Source organism: Lampetra planeri, chromosome 27, assembly GCF_965212315.1.
Source record: "Lampetra planeri chromosome 27, kcLamPlan1.2.h2, whole genome shotgun sequence".
Lineage (NCBI taxonomy): Eukaryota > Metazoa > Chordata > Hyperoartia > Petromyzontiformes > Petromyzontidae > Lampetra > Lampetra planeri.
In genome coordinates this window covers 3,546,411-3,569,339 of record NC_136133.1, presented here as the reverse complement: position 1 = coordinate 3,569,339, position 22,929 = coordinate 3,546,411, and the positions used below count along the sequence as shown (strand labels likewise).

Sequence of the window (22,929 nt, the reverse complement as noted above, 5' to 3'; positions counted from 1 at the left end):
GATTTTGAAATCCTGTGTGTTTTGAGACCGAGTTATTGAACCATAGAGAGTTTACAATTGTTACAGGTAATTATTTGGCCAGTGTTTTATTCAGTTTTATACAGAACCAGAATCTGAATATGTATTCATACCAGAGGTGTGGACTCGAGTCATGTGACTTGGACTCGAGTCAGACTCGAGTCATGAATTTGATGACTTGCGACTCGACTTGGACTTGCATAACAATGACTTTGTCCCACCTATGAGATGTGGACTCGAGTCATGTGACTTGGACTCGAGTCATGAATTTGATGACTTGCGACTCGACTTGGACTTGCATAACAATGACTTTGTCCCACCTCTGATTCATACTGAAGTAATCCGATGAGCTACGAAGCTATTTTTCATAGATGTCCAGTCGGGGCTAGTAATACTGTTACAACAATACAAAAAACATGGTAGTTGTGCAAGTACAAGAAAGTTAAACAAAGAATACGTAAACAAATCATCCAAAAACATACAAATAAAACTAAACCATCCCCATCCTACCAGGGAAAGCCCACTGAGGATATTAACTTATTTTTCAGAAGCTACCTGTCCACGAGGAACGCTACAACGCATGTTACAATAGCTTTTAGAGTTTTTAGAATTATATTATGAATGTTTGTAACGCCCCCACCCCACAATTTGTGCTTGTGTTTATGTGATAGTGGTAGCAGGGTGTGGTGCTGACCAAGCCGAGCCTTATTCATGTGGCTGCTTGTCGGAACAGGCGAGTGCCAGCGGCATTTGCCCCCTTCACTCCATGAGTCTTTGTGGCAGCTTTTTGTGTTTCCATCCCTTGTTTTGGACCTGACCATCATCTGTGTTTCATTCCTGCCTATGATGTGTTTCACGAATAGCAATCGGCGCCTCGGTTGAAAAAATGCATACCCATGACATCTGGTGCAGTGGTTAGTGCACTATGCTACAGACCTGGCAAACTGAGTTTAATTCCCAGCCACCGCTAAGATTCGCGGACAAATATCTGAACCGGTCATTTGGGCCTCACCTAGATCTAGATCAACTCCGCCTTAAGTGAGCAGGAGCCATGCGTGGTGCTGGTCACACCTTCCCCTAGTACGCTATGGTGGCCTCGATAGGAGCTTGCTAACATCACTTGCCCTGACATCCTGTTAAAGGCTGTGCGTGTTGTCTTTGTGTGCGTGCGTGCCCATGTGTTTGACCACGAACAGAGCTTCACGCTGGACTTTTGCTTCAGCCCCAATGAGTACTTCACGAACGCTGTGCTCACAAAAACATACGTCATGAAGTCTGAGCCCGACGCCAGCGACCCCTTCTCCTTCGAAGGGCCCGAGATCGTCTCTTGCACAGGGTGAGTTGCGGGAGTTCAGTCCAAGTCTTTGAGTATATTCTACCCTTACCTTTCCGTACAATCAACCCTTACGTGTCAGTACATGCACCCTTACCTGCCTGTAAATACACCATTACCTGTCTGTCTATACACCATTATCTCTATGTACACGCACCCTCTCCTCTCTTTTAATGCACCCTTACCTGTCATTTTAGAGTGATGCATGTGCACATGTTGTAAATGCGTACGTGCGATTGGGGGAGTTTAATGTTAACCAGGAACCGTTTTCAAGATTGATCACTGGTTTTGAAGGTTAGGAAGCAGACGGGTTATCATTTTTCCCCAGTGTATTTTTTTAGTAATGAATGCCGTCGTTTGGCGTGTCCTCGAACGTACAAATGGGATGGCAATCTAAGTTACGGTGTGGTACTTGTTTGAAAGTCGAGCATGCTAACCATTCCACTGCAGCAGCAGCACCCTTTTGTTTTTTTAATCTAAAGCGGTTTATGACAAGACACGTCTGGCAAACTTGGTCACCAGTGTTTTCCATGCAGTTACTGGTAATACCAATTTTTTTTATCTTAACAACCTTACTACACATATACACTGGCATAATAAGTAATTTTTATGTAAGGGCGGCCTGGTGACGCAGTAGTAACACTTGTATCTCACAGCAAGGAAAACCTCGGGGCTCTTTTTTCTGTGGCCTTTGTATGGTTCCTGCAAGATATGCAGTGTGTGTGTCTGTGTGAGTGTGTGGAGTTTGTATATTCTCTTCTGCATGGGTTTTCTCCAGATTCTCCGATTTCCTCCCCTTGCTAACCCCGCCACCCCACAGGCAATGTAATGGGTACTGGGCAAACATCCCAATGCTGAAAAATGGATTAAACATAGCTGCAGTGCCCACAAATGCAAAAACTTGGCAAGACCCTCCTGAAAAAGTCTTCAGACTCAGTGAGACTTTTCTGGGTAAAGTAGTGTAGTAACAAATAATACAACTATTTAGTGATGTAATTATAATGATCCAACTACCACTGCCACTACGGTCATTATTATACCGTGGGTTGGCGCTTGCCAAACTATGCAGTAAATTGCAGCTCCTTTAATTGCTGCTACCTCTACTGAGGCTTGTGCCAGTGTGCAAGGTTGATGACCCAGCAGTTAATACGCGAGCGGTGATGATGACACTAAGGTAGCGAGAGGTGGAGGTGTGCGCATGTGTGGTATTTGGTTAAAAGAATTGAAAGAGGAATTGAATGGAACCCTGAGTAAAGCTGATCACTGTATTATCGTCAGTCGTGACAAACGGGGGGAGCTCCGTGAAGCCTGGAGTGCAGTTGTGGTGTTCCTTTTTTTGACACAATCTCAAAGCAAAGGCCCAAAACATCAAGCGGCCAGGAACAGACAGCACGATCAAAGTTGTAATGGATAAGAGTTAAGACGTTTGTTGAATTGAGTTACAGGAGTTTGAGAGAGAAAAAAGCCTCCCAACGCTTTCACGAACGAGCTCTGGCGCAGCTCTCCGCACCTCCTATTAGCACGCTTGGCTACGTACGCTGCGAAAGAAGTTCAACATGAATTCGTGCAGCTCAACGGCGCAGCCCTTTGTGATGCGTGTCCTGTCATTAGGGCAATTTTCTCTCTTGTTGTGAAGTGTTAATTCTTCACCGCAGTGTGCATCCGACCAGCACCGGCGCGTTCTCGGGCCCGCCGCCGCCGCCGAACATAAACTGGCTTTGACGTCACAACCCCTCCCCCCACCCCCCAACCCTGAACGTCGCCACCGCTCAGGCGATCCCTGCACGCAACCGCAGTTGTTTTGAAGGAGTGGAGCGTTTCCGATCGCACGCGACGCCAAATCCTCGCCCGGGGGTGGGGGGGGGGTGCCATGTCGTTCAGTCCCATTGTCCGCACACGAAGTCCAAGCCCTGCTCCCCCCCCACTACCCTCTCCGCGGTGTGGTTACGTAACCTGCAGCCAGACGAGCGCGAGCGTGCACTGGTCCAGGTTGGCCGCCGCTGTTGTGTGCTGGAGACACGAGACGGGCGTTCCGGTCGACAGCGTTGAGACTAAGTGAATTGCCGCCTTTGGTGTGAGTGATGTTATTACAGATATCACATGTAATTGCAGTCCCCCTTCCTTCCCCTTTTCTTCACCGATGAGTTGAAGATTGTTGTCTCCATAGAGCAAGCCCATTCCCGCTCTTTCACAATGTCTAATTAAAATCATAACCGCTGTTCCTTTTCCATTTATTTATTTCTACTATTGTATTCTGAGGATTACAAGACGCACCAATTTCTCTGCTGTATTTTAGAAGCAAAATTTTGGGGGGGGGTGTATTTTTAAATCCTTTAGTTGTGTGTGTGTGCGTAACAGGATGTGTATTACTTTATTGACACTAGGCACAAGTTTGAGGGCTGAGTCTTATTCAGAAGATACGGCAACTTGCTCTACCGCTGAGCCACTTTGCGGCCGGTATAAAAACGAAATAAGCCAAAAAAAACACATTTTTGTCTTACGAAGGAGAGACTTCTTTTTTGTCTCGGACCTTTTTTCGAGCAAATTTTTTCTTTTTATGATCTCCGCAAAAGAGAAATTCCTAAGTTTTAAGCGGGGTCATTAAGTAAACTGCGTTGACGTACATCTTTAAAAAAAAAAATGCCCAGGGCATTGGAGTCTTATTACAGGCAGTCGCACGGTAGTTTTGTCTGCAAATGTCAACCCCTGGTGTATTTTTATAATTGACAGAAATGGGTGTAATGGCAGTCTTTCTCAAAAGCAAAATAAAAAAAATATATTTTTCAGCTTTTTCAAGTTCTTTTTGGCCCTTAATTACATCCAATAGGTGCTGCAGTGGCGAGGTGTTATTTCTTCTTCCTCGCCTGGTTTGCAGGACGTCGTGGATCCGATCCCGACCGTGACGCCTGGATATTTGGAGTTAGCTTGTTCTCATGTGGTGCCCGGTCACCTTTAAAAGAACGAAAAGCTCCGTGGGCTTTTAACTCGTAAAATACACTAGTTTATTTTTTAGTTTATAAATATGTTCTATCTGAGCCCTTTAAAAGACAAACATCCTTTTGGAACGCGATAAAACGCAAGTTACTACTTTTTGATGACTCCATTAATGAACATTTTACGGTGCACTTGGGGTACTTTTAATTTTGAAAAATATTTTATTGCCGCATGGTGGGTCCGCGAAAACAGTGTGAGGGGTTGACTGGTTCACGGGGTCCCTCTGAGGTTGGAAACCACTGGTTTAATGAATAGCAACTCAAAGATTGATATCCAAGTTTGAAAGCCACACGACAGCCATAGGTGAGCCTGAATGAATCGCTGCTGTGTGTGTTCGTTGAATTGACGAAGTTGGCGGCGGTTTACGATGTGGTTTTCACATTGGTCCGGGTCAGTCAACGCCGTTGCATTTCAGCCCTTCTTTGTGTTGCGGCCACCAAAGAAGGTGGTGACCGCATCTCGCTTGGGCCCGTGCAGGTTTGGATTGAGTGTGCTCCATTGTTTTAGGGGGTGGTTGGCACCAGATGGTTTTTGTGAACTTCGCCTTACATCGTATAAAAGCTATCGCGTGTAGCGTGATCTGAACCCCCCCACACCTCCCCCAACCAGGTCAAGGGTACCATGCGGTTTGTCCACAGCACTATACCACATGACTGCCTCCCCAATTGGACTACTTTGACAGTGGTGTACTTACTCGCTACCATTATGAAGAATGCTGCCATGTAACCTAAACCCATAATGCATGCTGGCGGTTTATACAAATGAAACATATGTTGTGATTTTAAAATACCCCAACTTTGGGGAAGGGCTTTTCTTTCATGAATTAAACAAGAGCAATATGAATGATCCAATCCATATATTAGATGTTATCTTACGCTTGCAATACTTAAGCTTAAAGGTGTGGGCATGCCAAAAATGTCCTGATAATAATAAAAAAATAACTTTGTGGGGGTGGCAATGGATTTTTTATTATTATTCAAGAATTGTTTTCCTATAATTATCTGGGTGGTACTGTGGTTAGACCACTTGTCTTTCAGTTTAAAAGTCGAGTTAAAATCTTGGTCAGAAGTTAATTGCTGCACTGCCAATGCAATGGGTTTCTCCTTGCATGCGATATGAGCAATGATTGTCCTGTAATAGTCACTGGTCCCTTCCCCATAAGAATGTGGATTTTCTACTCTTTTAAAGGCAAAACATCCTGACTCCTCCCTTTTCCTTACGTCTAGCTACCATAGCCGAACACATTAGCCTACCAAGTGTTTTCCTCTCGTACACCGCTAGTTAATGAAAGTCGTCTGTGTAGGTTTTTGCAGTTTTGCTGTACAGCTTGGCTACATGTTTTCAATTTATACCTGTTTTATTTGGCATGATGTTTTGCTCCATGTGCGTGGGAGCTTCTTCAGGAACTTAATAGATGGAATTTAAATTATTTTTGAGAAGAAGCTCGCCAGAACGTGGGGCGGCACGTTGCGCGTTGTGCCAAAGAACTTGCGGTAGGACCTGGAAACGTTTCGGATGACGGTCATGTGGCATTTCTGGTGCCAAAGCTTTGATGACATTATTAGCAAGAGTTGGCCAAAAAGTAATCCCACCTGGGTTGACTTTTACCAACTGAATCTGCAATTTTTTTTGTGCGGGAGACTTCATCGCGGTGAAAACACATTTTGCAACCCCGACGTTTTAACGCAAGCGTGACATCGACACAATTTTTGGAGGGGACACACGCTTTTAAGCCTCTCGGCCGAAAGCACATAGGAAAGAAAAGACCAAAAAAAAGCAAGCATGCGAGCGAGCCAGCGAAGAATTGAAATAAATAAGGGGAATCGGAATTGTTGTGCCCAGTTAAATTCGGCCCACGGTGAGCGCATTGTGTTGCACGCTAGGGTCCTGGTGGGTGTGTGCCGCATCTATTGTTCCCGGGTGCTAACAATAGTTTTGGTCGCCGTGTGCATTGCACTGCGATTTAAGCGACGTTGAATGGATCGCGTGCGCCAGAGCGAAAACTTTAGGGAGGGGGTGGGCAGGGGTTGGGGGGTGCTTTTGCGTGAGCATTAAATTACCTCGGGGGTAGTTGTACAATTTCAGACGTAGATTTCATACACGTGTACTCACGAAACAGGTTAAGCACACTTGTTGCATGCATTTTAAATCGGTCGTGCTTCTAAATGTAATTTTTGTCCTTCCCCCGCGCCTCCGATTAGCACGGTTGGCTATGTACGGTGCGAAATACATTCTACATACATTCTTCAACCGTGGTTACTTATTACAGAAGCCGGAGCGAAACGCTTGAGCTGACCGAGCTCTCAGAAAATTCGGGATGGTGGAAATGGGCTCCTTCCGTTCGTACGTTCTGAAGTCCGTCTTCTTGAGTGGCAGTCAAACGGGACGGTGCAGAAACAGTCGGGGAAGTTTTTGTGACAGGACGATTCATATTCGGCATTCACTTCTTTTTTGAGCGCAGGTGGTGTGAGGAACGCTCAAGGGCTGAGAGCATTGGGAAGCCAGCTGTCAGCGGACGATCAGTAGACACATCCTAGAAGTGGAGATTTGTGTTTTGGCAGCAGACTGTCGGCACAGATCGATTGCTTCTGCAGGAATCCAGTAGTGCAAATAGAGATGTGCATGAGCAGCCTTTGCAGGCTTAAACTTGTATCATTATTATTAATCATCAGCCTTTCATAAAGGTTTGTAATGGGTCTATTTGTTAAAACAAGGTGCATGCCACAAAACAAATAGCGTGTGCTATGGATTATAATATAAATCAGAGGTTTAGGGGGTGGGGGGGGAATTGGTGTGTCTTATAATCTGGAAGTCGTTTGCGTGTGGTCAAATGTGTATAACTTTATTGATGCTGGACACACGTTTGTGGTGTAATCTTACTCTTCGGAATGTCTTATAACCCAGATAACATGTTTGCTCTTGTAAATGCGTATCTATCTGCATTGTGGGTTTTCCGTTAGGAGTTTAAATCTTCATGAGGCATGTTATCACTCTTATGAAGTCACTTTTACATTGCTCCTCTAGGTTTTAATATGTAATTATACCAATGGCACTATACAAAAATGATGGGTCATCTGATGGTGATTTAAAAGTATTTTTTTCTCTTGCGAAACTGCCAACTTTGGCTTGACAGCTCAGGAAGCATATAATTTGTGCATTTCCACAAGGTAATCGATGTTTGGTGGGGTTTTTTTGGCCTGCATCTACTATTGAGGCCTGTGACCGAATTGCCTGTGAATGCGCTCCTGAGGTCTCGGTAGCAAAGCAGGGTTGAGCCTTGTGGATATGGCTTGGATGGCGACCTATCATGCACGGCTCGTTGTTATAGTTCCTATGATCACTGTTTCATTGCTTTCATGGCTTTATTTTGGTGATTTCGAAAAGTGTATTGGTTTAGCCATGTTTATTTGTTGTAGTACAGAGATGGCCTTAATCTAAGTTGTCTTGTGGTTGTTGTTGGTTGTTTGAGGGTTGGACATGTTGTTATTAATTATTGTTATGCAGTAGAGGCTCACCGAATCTCAAGGCTCATTTTCAGGAGGGTCCGGCCAAGTTTTCACAGTCGGGGATGACGCTGCTGCGTGTGATCCCAATTGAGCAATTTGCAGGAACAGTTTCAGCAATGGGATGTTGGGCCAATACCAGCTGCAACGTGTGTGCACGCGTGGGTGTGTTTTTTTTAGCATGCACCATCCAGAGGTCAGCTATGCGCTTATAGTACACGAGGTGAAAGTAGTGGTGGGGTAGTCGGATGATGGCGCAGAGGGATAGATCTAAGCAGTCGTGGCATATAATCATCCGCATTGCTCCGCTGAATAGCAACGCGCACCACCCTCGGCTGCCTGGGTCTCCGAGCCCTCCAGAGATGTCCCCGCGTTGCTTACCTCAATTGGAATCCGGTGATAACAAGAGGTGATAAGAGCTTTGCAAAACAAATGGTCCTTATCTGCAAAGCGTGGCTGTAAAGTGACATAGATAGATGTGTGGGTGGTATTTTTTTAGCGAAGGTGTCAACGTACGCTTAGACTGCATTAGGATACGGCTGCCTATCCGTGTCTAGACACGCCTTTTCACCAGATGCCCAAAGAGTGAAGCGTTGGCTACACGATCCATCAAAATTTTCATCGTTAGCCAAGATCTATCCACTGCTGGATGAAGGGCCATCCAGTGACCACTCATTGAGCAAAGGACATGCGAGTCCAAATTACGTACGGGCTGCTTGTATTTAAAATGAAATCCCAAGCAAAGGTGGATTACAATTCTTGCATTTTGGTGTGTGTGTGTTAATGCATGTGATTGGCACACTGTTTCAAATCCCTGAAGCTGTTGATGACACCAGAGGCAAGTGGTTTCTTCACCTGTTTTGGGTTATTCCCGAAGTCAACTCGGGCTTAAATGCTGGGGAGGAAGGGCATGGTGTTAGTCGCACCATTGTGACTTTGTTTTTACATAAATCGGAGATGTAGGGGTTTGCATATTATTTTTCAAACCAGGCAGCTGCATGAGATTCTTCGCCTGCACATCATCGGCAATTGTGATCTGAAACTGGTTGGGACCGCCCGTAGGTCGACTCGGCCAAAAACATTGCAGTACTAGGTCCACCAATGATCGATGCAACTGCTGTATATGATTACGGCGCTGCATTTCGTTATACAAATGCATCGATCGTCTGTGAAAATATGCCGTCACCGTCCAGTGCATGTGCCATTCATACTTCCTTTTGGTGAGGTTCGACATGCTGCCATCTGCGCATGGTATTTGATAATGGTGTCAAATAACAACTGTTGCGCACTTGAGCCCCGCAGACCGCTCGCGCTCACGTTGTGCCACCTTTGCGCGGGTCTGTCGCCAGGTCCCAGATCGACTGGAAGAAGGGCAAGGACGTGACGGTGAAGGTGATCAAGAAGAAGCAGAAGCACAAGGGCCGTGGCACGGTGCGCACGCTCACCAAGACTGTGCCCAACGACTCCTTCTTCAACTTCTTTAACCCCCCGCAAGGTATGGGCACACAAAGACAAAGATCCCCTGTATAGCCTTAACAGACTGTAGGGGCAAGTGTTGTTAGCGAGCACCTATGAAGGCCGGAACGGTAAACGAACGAGGGGGTAGGTGGCCAGCACCACGCCCGACCGCCTTTGTCTCCCCAGTGGCGATGTTTACACACCACACCTAGGGGAGGCCCAGGACCGTTTCAGATAATCGTCACTGGTGTTAGCCGTGAGTGGGAATCGAACCCTGGTCGCCAGGTTCATAGCGCAGCGTGCTAACCGCTACACTACCGCTCCCCATTGGCAATTGGGCACACATACACAGCCACACACACACCGCCACGCACACGGGCAAATAAAATGAGCTTTATAGCTTGTTATCAGAAATGACCTGGCCACAAAAATGATAGTTCAACGAAGTGGCTTATCACGTGGAAATTTTTAGCAGCCAAATACTCTAAACGCACGTTTCTAAATGTGGAGGGAAAAACCGGAGGACCCGGAGGAAAATCCATGCGACCATGGGGAACACATGTAAACTTTAATTATACAGGTGTCAGTCGGGATCAAACCCACGACCTCCTGTATACCAGGCGAGGTAGTTAACATCTCGCCACCATGGCACATACACACATGGGAACATCCACACGAGCCCAAACACGCACACAGACATGTACAGAAACCAAGATTGCCCCCCCCCTTTCCCCCCCCATATAGCCTTAACAGATTGTTGAGGCAAGTGCTGTTAGCGAGTGGCATCTATGAAGCCCAGCACGGCACACGAGAGGGGGTGGGGTGGCCAGCACCAAGCCCAGGCACCTTTGTCTCCCCATTGGCAATGTTTACATACAACACCGGGTACTTATTTGAGGCTGAGTTGATCTCAGGCATATACACACATATACACAACAACAACAACCACCATTCGCCACTAAGTGGCGGTGACGTCACCACGACGCTTGTGCCACACAGTCACGTACACACACACAGGCACGTACACACACAGGTACGTACCCACACACAGGCACGTACACACACACACAGGCACGTACACGCCCGTACACACGTGGGCGAACGTGGGCAGGTGGGTGGATCTGATACAAAAGTACACAGCTACCGGCGCCCAGACTTGAATTGACGGAGTGCTGCAGACCAGAGGCGGCCAAACATTTAGTCGAATCCAGAGAGTTGTCCCCGCTTCCGCTAAGTGTTTTTAGCCAAGACAGTGCCCTATTCTCCCACCCTGAATTGAGAGACAATATTTCACGTGTGACACATTACTATCATTCACCCAGAACACACACTCTCTGGATTGGTGCGTGGATGAATGGCCTCTGTTCCACACAGTAGGGGGCAGCACATTCCCACCACTTTGCGTGAGGTTAATGTCCATTGCAAGATGGTCACACTGATATTTTTAAGTCTGATTTTATCCAAATTAAGTGTGGAAATACATATAATGTAATGTTTATTTTTGCAGTCATTGGTGGCCAGGCTGAGACCATCAGCTCACTGCACTTGAGAGCTAGTTTTATTACAGGCTGTGGTCTTTATATTTTCAGTGGGCTATTTGCTAAGAATCCTAAAAGCCCCATTGTAATGGTGGCGGTGGTAGTAATCGTATTATGCATATTAACTTCTATTGTTGTTTTTTTTGTTTCTCATTACAGTGGCTGAAGGAGAAGAGCTGGTAAGTTAATTTTTTTCTATTTTTTGGTTTTCCATTGTGGGGGTTATATTTCGTTTTTAGAAGTCAAGGCGATAATTTTTCATTAAATTTGAACATTTTATACACTGCATTTACTTGCCAATTCCCTATGGAGACACACGCGTGCCAGTATTTTTTTCACTATTACAAAATAACAGAGCATTTTTTGCACGTGGTGAATACGAGATGGTGGTCTTTAATAAATAACATGACAAAACGGTCCTTGAAAGAGGCCCGCTGCATTCGGCTCCAAAGCCGCGGGTTGCCAACCCCTGCAACTAGAACAGCCACTCGTTGCCATCGGCAGCAGCCACGATCAATCGACTTGTAGCAAAAGGTGTCAAGCTGCCACCATCTCTCTCGGTCCTGCGGTGTAATGATCAACTTGGCACCTGCAACACAAACACTGGTGTCTTCTGACGTTCATTTGGGCGCGTTCCATTCAATCCTAATTTTGGAGCTTTCGTGACTGCAGGAATTATTCATTGGTTCTTTCGGTAAAGTCACGTATAAAGATAAAATAATAAATAAAATTAGGAGAGAGACACACTAAAATTAAATAACCTAGTAACATATCGAAATGTAATGTAATGCAACACAGAGAGTCGGTCAACACACAATTAACGCCACTCCATTGCTATTCTTGAGCATTGTCAATTGTCACTGCTGCTACGTCGACTGGTATACAGGAGGTTGTGGGTTCGAACCCGACCCTGACGCCTGTTGTATATTTGGAGTTTGCATGTCTCTCCCCGTGGTCGTGTGGATTATTCTTCAGGTCCTCTGGTTTTCCCCTCCGCATTTAGAATAAACATGCGTTTTAGAGCTTTTGGCTGCTATAATTTCTCGACAAGCCACTTTGTTGAGCTATCGTTTGTGGCCAGGTGGCTTCTGAAATAGAGCTATATAGGTTAGTGGGCATTACCTGGTAAAATAAAAGATAGTTTATAGTATACCTACTGTTATTAATAGTTTTCATGCCGTCTTTAACACGCGGATGTTCTGTAATCCACGCATTCCTTTTTCTGTGTCTCAGTGTAATTCCGATCATGCATTTCTCCACGCTTCTATGCACGCTTTTCTGTTTTTTTCTGTCTCTTTCCGTTAATGACCATCTCTCCGAGCCATGTTTCATTCATCATTTCCAAATATGGTTACTAGTTAGACAGAATAATTAAAAACATTTACAAAAATAGAACTGCATTGCTGCACGAGGGTACAATCGCGTATGAATCGTAACATTGGGCGCAAAAAAACCTACACAGTAGGTTTTCTGTAAAATGTTTCCGTTGACGACGTGACGTTCCGTTGAAGCCAAGAAGTTGTAAAGTGGTGACCTTGCAGTATAACGCGTGCCCTCCCAGTGAACCGCCATCCGCTCGACGCGAAAGAACTTCGCACCGTGCGGAGATTAACTGCGTTCGGTTGTGCAATAAATGTTACCACCCTATCAGAGAAAAGCTACCAATCTGAATGGCAGAGCTGTACTTGGATTATTTGAAGTAGAGGTTGGTAGAAATATGCGAATGCCCTGATGTTGCTTAAGGTTGTAAAAATTAGACATTGAGTTTTGCGATGATTAACAGCTAATTATGACTGCACACACGCTGCTGTTGCTGTGCGTTCGGTTAATATATTTTTGAGACATCGTTTTGTCAGCAGTGTAAAAGGGGTGGCTAACCTCGCGGAAGACTTCCGCAATTTCTTTAGTTGGGCATTAACCTCTAGAATAGCTGTTTTAGTGTCACTAAAAAGTTATGAAACCGCAAACTTCCTGTGTAACGATATCTGGTAAAGTTTTTTTTAGGTTAGATGATGGATATTCTGTGTGTTTAAGCTAAGGATCACATATCTGGTATTCACCGTGTATTTAAAGATTTTGTGGGGCAAGAAAACATTTTGCAGCATTGACAGTCAATGAGAGAGGGACCAATCCGTGAACACGTTGTTGCTCTGCGCAATGTTTAACTGCCGTAGCATTCTCTTAGGTTATTTTTGTTGTCCTTCCCCCGCACCTCCAATTTCTTCCCCTGCACCTCCGATTCCCTTCCCCCGCACCTCCAATTAACGCGATTGGCTACGTACGGTGCGACAAAAAGTTTAAACGTACATACTTGCGCTGCAATGAATACCTGGATGACTGTACCTCCATCGACTCGCAAATCATAACGTTGCGAGTTAAAATCCTGGTTCTGGGTTTATCCCAGCCCATTGTTCCTGTGTTGCCGATAAACAAGTGCCGCTCAATGGGGAAGTCACCAGTGGTTCTCCTCTGGTTAGACTCATCCCCATGAAAGGAATGTGGAATTTACACCACCGGCTCTGGGCTGTAAACAGCAGAGCACCGCCTCTGTTTCATTTGAGCAGGAAATCACTTTGTCTTTTAATGCCCTCCAGAAACTCGTGCCCTTGTGGTTGTGATTTTACATAAACGCTACTGGACATCTGTGAAAAAGAGCTTCATAGCCCATCGGATTCATCCAGTATAAATAAAGATTCTGATTCTGGAAAATGAATGTAAAAAACCTGCTCCTGTCTTTTTCAGATTTATGGTTGGTAACAATCGGTGGAATTGTAAATATGACAAGTTTACGGGCCGCAGAGCAGATAATAATTCGAGTCGTCGAGCTTGCTGTTGGGTGGATTTTGACCAGACACGTCTTCGCTTGATGGAATGCCAGTAGATGCTCGCTTCGGAAACGCTCTTAAAGGAACGTTCAACAGGGAGATTAGCGGCGCTGCAAGGTCATTTATCGGTGCAAGAATTTGCGACTGGGCGTGGTGGTGGTGTGCACACGTAATCCCACGCTTGGGAGATGAGGGTCGGTGGATCCCTGCGTTTAAAAACTATTTAAGGATGTGGGGGTTGGTGATACATTGGCGAGACCACTGCCCTATGCACCCGGCAACGTGAGGTTGATTCCTGGCCATGGCAAACATCTCTGACGTGCGATATCAGGAGGAGGGTTCTGCCTTCTCACCCCCCAACATTTTCCAGTGTGGTGAAGTACGGTAAAAACAACTCTCATGAGCGACATGACTTGGGAAGGCCTTCATTGATTGAGAATGGCTGGAATTTTTATTATGACTATACCCGGCTCATTAATTCAATCCTCCAAATAAATTTTTGGACGAGCAGTTTTAGCGAATGACTGTCTAAAACTAAACTAAACTTTTTATTTTACCAGGTTAGGCCCACTGAGCTTTATAGATATTTTTTAGAAGTGACCTGGGCACAAATGCTAGAACGACGAAGTCGCTTATATGGAAATTTATAGCAGCCAAATGTTGATTCTAAATGTGGAGGGAAAAACTGGAGGACTCGGACAAAAGTCCACGTGGCCACGGGGAGAGAGACACGCAAAATATACTGGCATCAGAGTCGGGATCACACCCACTACCTCCTGTATACCAGGCGAGGTAGTTTACATTTCGCCATGGTGGCGAGATGTACATTATGCCTCAAGGCCACGCTGGCCTTTCAACAGGGGAAACTTGAAGCAGTCGTGTTAAAATAATAATAAAAAACATGTTTCAAAGAGGAAATGGCTGTTATCTTTACCACGTCGTTAAGGCAGTGTTGAGGACAAAGGTAAAGGTATTTACGATTGACGGTGATGTATAACTTTGCAAACTTGAACCACATTCAAGTTTTCTCGTGTGAGACTGCTAAATTATTTTATGGATTTCAAAGGTCTGTCATTGAAGCCTGCAGCATTTGGACCTCTGTCCCAAATAGTTGCACATGTTAGATGGTTAAGTGATGTGAAATTGGATGGCAATGTTAAGACGCATTTGGTTCCCCAGAAGAATTGCATTCCTAACTATCTGCTCAGATTGTCGAATGTACACGTGTGTGTGTGTTTGCACGTATTTTCTCATCTAAAACGTGAGGCATTAATTAGTTGTGAGGTGTCTGTGCTATGATGTCTACACCTTGCCAAGTTCTTCTGAAATGAGTAACAAGATACAATATTGTACCCATCATTGTCATGTGGCGACAAAGCTGTGCGTGCGTGTGGTGTTGGCCACACCGCACCCTCCTCATGTGCCGTGCTAGCTCACGAACAGCGTTTATGCACCCATGGATCTCGGAAGGCGAAAAAACGCAGGATATTTTCTCGACTCATTGACAAAGCAGCAGCGACACCGACACAGAAACGGAGCTCACTTAAAACACAACCGGTGTGATTGGTCATTTGGCTGGGTGTTACATCACGTTACGTAAAGTAATGCAATGTAATTCTGTACGATATAGAGTGGTGGTTCTCACCCCTTGGGGCACAAACCACAGCGGGGGGGTTGGGGGGGTGATGCAGGCTGTGGCATGGATACCGTGCAGGAGAAATTTCAGTTGTACACGGAAAATGTTCACGCTACGTCACAGTGACAATACACAAAGCACTCCGATTAAAAATATGAACATATGCCTGAATTACTCTGTTTTCTACAAGTGTGGGCATGTGATCCCTCTGCACATTGTGTCAAGTAACCAGTGCTGTTGAGCAGGGGACTGTCAAACCAACAAGGTTTAGGATTGCTTATATATCATGTTCTACTGAGTAACTTTTACACACTTCTTTTTAAATCCTTTATATTAGGTTCGCTTGCTTGCTTGCGCGCTTACGACCGTGCAAATCTATCGGTCGTTTTTTTTATCCACTTTCCGTGATCCAATCGAGCTGACATTTTGCACACAGACTTGTTGTGCGTGACAATTTATTTTCGTGAAAAAAAAATTCCTAAATTTTCCACTTTTTAGGAAAAAATTAATTTCATATTTAATTTAAAATATCAATGTGATAAAAATGAAACTCTTACTCAAGAAAAACAGAAATGAATAATAAAATCAAACCGATGCCACGCATATAAAGGATTTATAGTGAAAAACTTAGTTTTTACTGGTTCATTTTTAATCCTTTTGTGATGAACGATGAATAACTTCACTTGTCAACTTATGCATCATGGCCATCCCTCAATCGTTTGGTCTCACGACCTTTGGGGTCCCGTCTGTTCCTGCTATTGCTGCCTCAATTCAGGCACGTGTCTCGGACATGGCCTCGTGGTAGCACGCTTTTTGCAGGGGTTGACGGTTCGAAATCTAGTAGCCGCTCCAGTTAATACTGCGGGTGCATCGGGCATACAAATGCTCACCGTCAGCTTCACAGCAGACGTTAAAAATCCCCGATTAGGTTGCTGTGTGCTGGTATCGGGGTTCGTATATATAAAAAAAAAACATTACCCCGCACATTACACAAATAGAATTGTGCATAGCAAGCATTGCCCCCTCCAGGCAGACTGATGTGCCTGGTTACTTTGCAAATGAGACTATATCCGGGTCTATCTTATGTTCTCACCTGGATAAACAAAATAAACTTGAAAGGTGAACTCTTATGTCTCGCCGAGCCATTTTTTCCCTCTGTTTCCCGCGCCGCTCAGGACGAGGACTCGGAGGTGATTCTGACGGCCGATTTCGAGATCGGACATTTTTTCCGAGAACGCGTGGTGCCGAGGGCAGTGCTCTATTTCACGGGAGAGGCCATCGAGGATGAGGAGGAGGTGAGCGAGCGCCTTGGCTCCGAATATATCTTTCGTCGTCATCATCATCATGATTGTCACGATCATCATGTTTGCGATATGTTTTTTGTTTACGCACGACATCCATCTGAAATTGTAATTTAAGGCGGCGAGTGGCAGTATTCGACCATCGTTTGACTCGTTGCTGTACGTTATTATTTGCAGTATGAAGAGGAGGAGGAAGAAGATGACGAGGTAAGATAACTGCCCTTACACGTGGAGACCGACAGAGCTATGCAGAGATGTCTTGACTCTCACTGTGTGCAGACTGGTGTTTGCTTCATAGTCAACGTTTTTGGGTTGGATCGCGTTATTTATAAATGTGTCGTAACCCTCCACCACCCGACACGGCCAATCAGCAAAAAAAGTGTCACGTTGACAAAAGACATAGTTCACTGCCAGAATTCACCATTCTGGCGAATTGCCCAATGATGCTGGATGCAATTACCAGTGAAACGTCGTACTCAAAAATTGTAAATGTTGTGGTTTCACGCTTCAACACACCGGTGGTCTAAAGCAGTGAACTATTTTGTCTTTTGTCAATGTGACACTTTTTTTGCTGATTGGCCGTGTCGGGTGGTGGAGGGTTACGACACATTTATAAATAACGTGATCTAAATCCAAAACGTTTATCATGAATAATATTGGTCGCGAAAGCCTACGTGTTAAACTGGTGTTTGCTTGCTCAAAGAGGCATTGAGCCGGCGCTCATCTCTTGTTTACAGCCCTGTGCCAGTGGTGGAGCTTCTGAATTCTTATGGCAGGGTTAAGTCGATCCATGTATCAACTATTGTTGACTTCCCCATGAAGTGCTACTTGTGTTATCGACCTTTGAGGTATAGATAATGTGCTTGACGAACCCCTGACCAGTATTTTTACTATTTTCTTAGAACAATGAAGAGAGTACTGTTATTTTTTAACAGTACTCTCTTCATTGTTCAGCCAGCATTGGTATAAACATGGGCATTTTCGTTCTTTTGTCTATCATGTGTATCAGACCTCCCCTCCCCCTCTCTGTCCATTGTGTTGGCGTGTGCAGTAGTTTGTCGCTTGTGCACAATCGCTTCCACGCCGTCGCCCACCCTTTTGGCCCCGCCCCCCCTCCCTCCCGATACGTTCCATTCATTGGCTACCATATTCTGATGAGCTCCCCCCTCCCTCTCCTCCCCCCTCAACTCGCTTTTAAGGGATTACATCTTGAATCATTGCCTCACTTGATGCAGCTAATCTGGCTGTGACGGTCCCACCTGATGACGGAGACTTGTGTTGCCTCCGAAACGTCGTGATTTTTGTTTTTATTTTGTTTTATTTTCATTAATTTTGGTGTTTTACCTACGTGACTTTACCGAGAAAAAACCTAAGAATATGATTCCTTGCAGTCACGAAAGCTTCAAATCTAGAAGTATGTTTACTCTTTATCAAGCTACACGACAGATATATATTTTTTTACAACACAAATTATATTGGTGTATCCCTGTGCGAGAAAATGTTAAATTAGCCATTGCCAATCTGTGTACGGGAAGCCCAAGGTATGGCCAAGTTTGCTTCGCTTTGCAATTGTCGGTTTTCCCTGACGTGAATGTGCGAGAACCCCCCCTTGACAGAGTTGTGCTCTGTTTCAGGATGGCCAGGAGGAAGAGGGGGATGAAGACGATGACGAGGATGAGAAGAAATGAAACGTGAGACGCTTTGGCGCGCGCGCGTGTGTGTGTCAGCGATTCGGCACGCCCACGCCGAGCTGTGAATCTGGCTGCCCCCGTGATAATGGTGATGGCGTTACGTTTGGCAGGCTAATGAGTGGCACTATATATAGCCCGCTTGCCCTGCGCTGCGATACATTAGACGTGGTTGAGCGTGACATGAGCTCGATTATTTTGGGAGCGAGCTGTGGCGGAGCTAATTGCTACACTCGTGTGCTGATGACTCCCTTTGTTTATTGCTGTCGCTGTAATGCTCGTTTTTAGGATTTTAAATGGGTAAAGGTGCAGCCCTGCTTTTCTTAGCTTACGCAACTGTTGGTGGAGGGCCCTGCAATCAAGGGGGATGCCACGGTGGCTAGGAGATGTTTAAGTACCTCGCCTGGTATACAGGAGGTCGTGGGTTCGATCCCTTCCCTGACGCCTGTTTCATATTTGGAGTCTGCGTGTCTCCCTGTCGTCAAGTGTATTTTTCTCCGGGTGCTCCGGTTTTACCCTCCACATTTCAAATCAGCAAGCGTTTGTCTTGTATAGATTGTTTTACTGCGATACATTTGCACGTGATAAGCTACTTAGTTGAGCTATCATTTGTGGTCAGGTCGCATCTGAAAAAGAGCTATAAGGCTCAGTGAGCCTTAACTAGTAAATATGTTTTAAATCGTTTTTTATAGTTAAGACCTCTTCCACGCTAGCGTGGCATATTGTGCGATGCCAGGGCATACCCACGCTATACACGCCACCACTCGCATAATTTTTGCAAATGCTGCATCCCCTGCTTTTGTTCACCCAGAAAACAAAGTTACAAGGCTTGCGATGCACCCTTTTGGATTGTGCGATGTATTCGAAAATACCGAACGATATTTATTTGCGCCAATATGCGAGCGATAGCGTTGTAAATGTTAACACGGTTTGTGTGGTGGTGTGCGTTTTTATTGTTTCAGCTCAATATTTACCGGGGGCAGGGTGGGGGAAGATACAAGCATAAACTAAAAAATTGTGATCGTGCGACAAAGAAAAATGTTAAAAAAAGAAGAAAAAAATATAAAAATTTAAAACAACTCAAGAAACATGAAATTGTTGTCTCCATTGGTGGAGGTCCAAAGAAGATTGTTAGGTTTTAATTTAACGTTCGCTTAACAAGCTTTGTAACAATAAAAACATTTACAGGTCACGACATTTCGAATGGCACATTTTTTTGTGTTTTGTTTCGTATTCCGTCTTCACCGTTCCACGCGAATTTGCGCCATTCATGGCGAGAGTTTTATGGTCATGCGAACAAGGGATGGGTTTAAAGTTCACTTTAGTTTTCAATCGGTCGATTCGTCACAGCTGCTGCATTTCCAACCCGTTTTGAGAATACAGTAACATCACATGCCTAATATAGGAATTGTTTATTTTTATTTGAGTTGTGCTTTGTTTCTGGGTTTTTTTTCCTGCATTTAATGTTTGGCACTCCACATCCATCACATGAGCATAATCTGGCATGAATCCTCCATACGTTTTTGAATCTCAAACATTTTGACATGAACCTTACCACTGAGTCGCTTGGCAGTCATTGATGTAGCAGAGAGACAGAATCAGAATATACTGGAGGAATCTAACTAGCTACAAAGCTCTCTCTCAATGATGTCTGGTAGGGTTCGGTCAGAACGTTACAACAACAAACAATACAAAAACACGATAAGAGTGCACAATATAGGAAAGGTGAGCAAATCACAAAAAAATATATAGCAAACACATTCCTGTGGAGGGAGCTGGTAGGAACGTTGGGTTGCTCGGTCAATGGCCAGGGTCAACGGCGGCGTGGTGTATTCCGCAAATATGCCCGACTGTGAGGGCGGGCACAAGCCGGCGTGAGTTGGTTAAACGTTGAGTTTTATAAGGGCACCACGGGGTGACCAGCCCCTCCCCACCCAGCCCCACCCCTCCCACCCCCCACCCAGCCCCTTCCCACCCTCTCCACCCAGCCCCACCCTCCCCACCCAGCCCCTCCCCACCTTCCCCTCTCCACCCAGCCCCACCCCTCCCATTTTTGGATGCACGACGGACGGACACAATAATCCCCTGTGGGCTGGTGGAACTAGGAGGTTCCTACCAGTATAAAACTAAACTATATTGTTTCTTACCTGATAAAACTCACTGAGCTATTAACTTCTTTTTCCAAAGCGAATTGGCCACAAATGATAGCTCAATGAAGTGGGCTTATCACGTGGAAATTTATAGCAGCAAAATAATCTACACGGAACCCAGCAAAGAGAAATGACAAATTTGTTTCTCTGCACTGCGGCATGCAGAGTTATCTGAAAGGCTCCCATCGTTTTCCTTGATTTAGTGACCTCAGCGCCTGAGGTAGGCAAAGTTCATCTTTAGCTCTCGGGCACAGTTTAGTTGACTCCGGCGGTTAGAGCGAGCGGCTCGCAGTCAAGACTGTGGTGAGTTCACATCCTGGTTGGAGGTTAACTCGGCCCAGTCATCCTTCTGGGGTGGATAAAAATGAGTGCCACTGTGGGGAAATCGGCAGCGGGCTGACCTGTGGACAGAATAGTCCTTACCGTAAGAATTTGAAATTTACATCACTGGCTCCAGAGCTGTTACATGGAGGTGGGCATCGCCCTCTGCGCATTTGAGCAGGAAATCACTGACGTGTTTGTGTTTGACAATTTGGAGGTTCATATTCTTTGGGTCTTTCGGTAAAGTCACGTAGATAGGTTCAAAGAAAATGACCTATCTACCTGTCTTAGTGACTTTACCGCAAGACCCAAAGAATATGAATTCCCTCAGTCACGAAAGCTTTAAGTCCAGATTTAATTCAGAGGTTGTTTCACTCTGGGTGTCGGTTATTCCAGCAGCTAGTGGCGGCGAGCACATCACCAGACTATCGCCTGTGGTTACACTTTACCATGCGGTTGCACTCCGAGCCTTTCCAGGACGTGTTTATCAGGGGCTTCACCCTCCAGATTCATCTGCCTCGGCACTGGGCACGACATGGACGATTGCAACAACCACTGTGGACATGTGCAAAGCAGACACGTGGGCGAGATTCCATCAAAACCTTTGAGGGGGCACTAGGTTTTGGTGCCCTCACGTTGGCTGAAGCAGCCTTTTGGGGAAGGCTGTCTTGTCGGCTGTGTTCTAAGTTGTCTCATGAGCCGTCACTCCACCCACCCATCTGCAAGCAAGCTGTGATAGGAATGCTCATTCTACTTATTTACACAGCAAAGCCAGGCTGAGTGAGAATACTCTTTCTGGAGGGTCCCGCTAAATTGGGATGTATTGTCCGACACCAATTTCAATCTTGATTTGAAGCTTTCGTGACTGTAGGAATCCATACTCTTTGGTTCTTTCGGTAAAGTCACGGTATATGATAAAATAAATCACGACCTGATCACCTGATGATGGACGCTTGTGTTGCGCCCGAAACGTCGTGATTTATTTGATACTTATGTGACTACTGAAAGAACCAAAGAGTACCAATTTCCATCTTTATTTCTATAGCTGTGGGAAGAAACCGCAAACAACTGGAGGAAACCCATGCAGGTCAAGGGGGAGAACATACGCACATTCACACAGAATCGCGCCCAAGTCAAGAATCGAACCCAGGTCAAGAATCAAGCCCAGGGCGATCGTGCTGTGAAGCACACGTGTTACCCACTGTGCCACCCTCCCAACCACATTTTATGGATGCCAGATATTTATGCATGAAAAAAAAATTGGTCTAACTTCGTCGATGTTTCTTCTAATTAATGTCGGCACTCTCGGTGAACACTCCAATCCTGCCCGTGATAGCCTACGAGAGGTATCATCATCATCCCTATAGGCCATGATTAATCTACTTCCCAAGTTGTCGCCATCTCACACTCTTAAGAGGTTGTCGGTACTTAAATCAGGCTTGTGACCTTTCGTCACACCAGATTCGATCGCTGCCATTTGGCGTTTGTGATACGTGTCAATTATTGGGTTAAAATTCCTTCACAAGCTTCTGCTTTTTTGAAGAATGGACACGTGCAAGATTTACCTATTTGTTGCGTTTTGTTTTAATGGCATGTCATTAATTTAACGCGTTTTAAGTTGCGCGTTAAATGTTACCGTGTCGATTCGTGACGGAATATCAATGTGGAGCTGCAAGATTCTCCGATGAGCACCGTCAGAAACCGTTCCCATGTGGCGACAGCTTTCAAGGCGCCATCCAGACCCCATCTTCTGTTCACGACGTTATTGCCATTACTTTACCGTTACATTTACAAGGCTTTCGTTACAGGAAGAGTGGCGCTTCCTCCCTCTCTGTGGCATGGATAGCTGCCTCTTTTGGAGCGCCTATGAAATATTATTTCATTCTCTAGACCGAAGCTGCAAGTGTCGGGGAGAATCTTTTTGTCTGATAGATGTATGGAGGTTCCGACATTGATTGGGAAAAAACATTAATTTGAGGTTCAGAGAAATTGTTAACTACCTTTATTGCTTTACTTTACAAGTTACCATCACGAGGCTACCTATCCAAACTTGTTCATTAGACTCATTAATTGTCGAGAATTTTTTTTTTATGAAATTGTAATTAAAAGGCAACTCAAAGGTGTAATGTTTTGAAGTTAACTTTCTAATTTCATTCAGACATTT

At 45.1% G+C, this 22,929-nt stretch overlaps 1 protein-coding gene across 5 annotated transcripts in view; it reads left to right on the top strand.

The window, feature by feature from the left end:
• The window catches only part of LOC144728033 (nucleosome assembly protein 1-like 1-B), a 45,275-nt gene extending 25,786 nt beyond the window's left edge, over positions 1-19,489 (top strand). For all 5 annotated transcript variants that reach the window (XM_078607248.1, XM_078607247.1, XM_078607250.1 and 2 more), the window contains 7 exons: positions 1,215-1,354; positions 9,198-9,343; positions 11,004-11,023; positions 16,481-16,600; positions 16,784-16,813; positions 18,241-18,297; positions 19,257-19,489. In XM_078607248.1, coding sequence (XP_078463374.1) covers positions 1,215-1,354; positions 9,198-9,343; positions 11,004-11,023; positions 16,481-16,600; positions 16,784-16,813; positions 18,241-18,294 — 510 coding nt within the window. In that variant the 3' untranslated portion in view covers positions 18,295-18,297; positions 19,257-19,489. The remainder of the gene's footprint in view (positions 1-1,214; positions 1,355-9,197; positions 9,344-11,003; positions 11,024-16,480; positions 16,601-16,783; positions 16,814-18,240; positions 18,298-19,256) is intronic.
• The last annotated feature ends 3,440 nt before the right edge of the window (positions 19,490-22,929 follow it).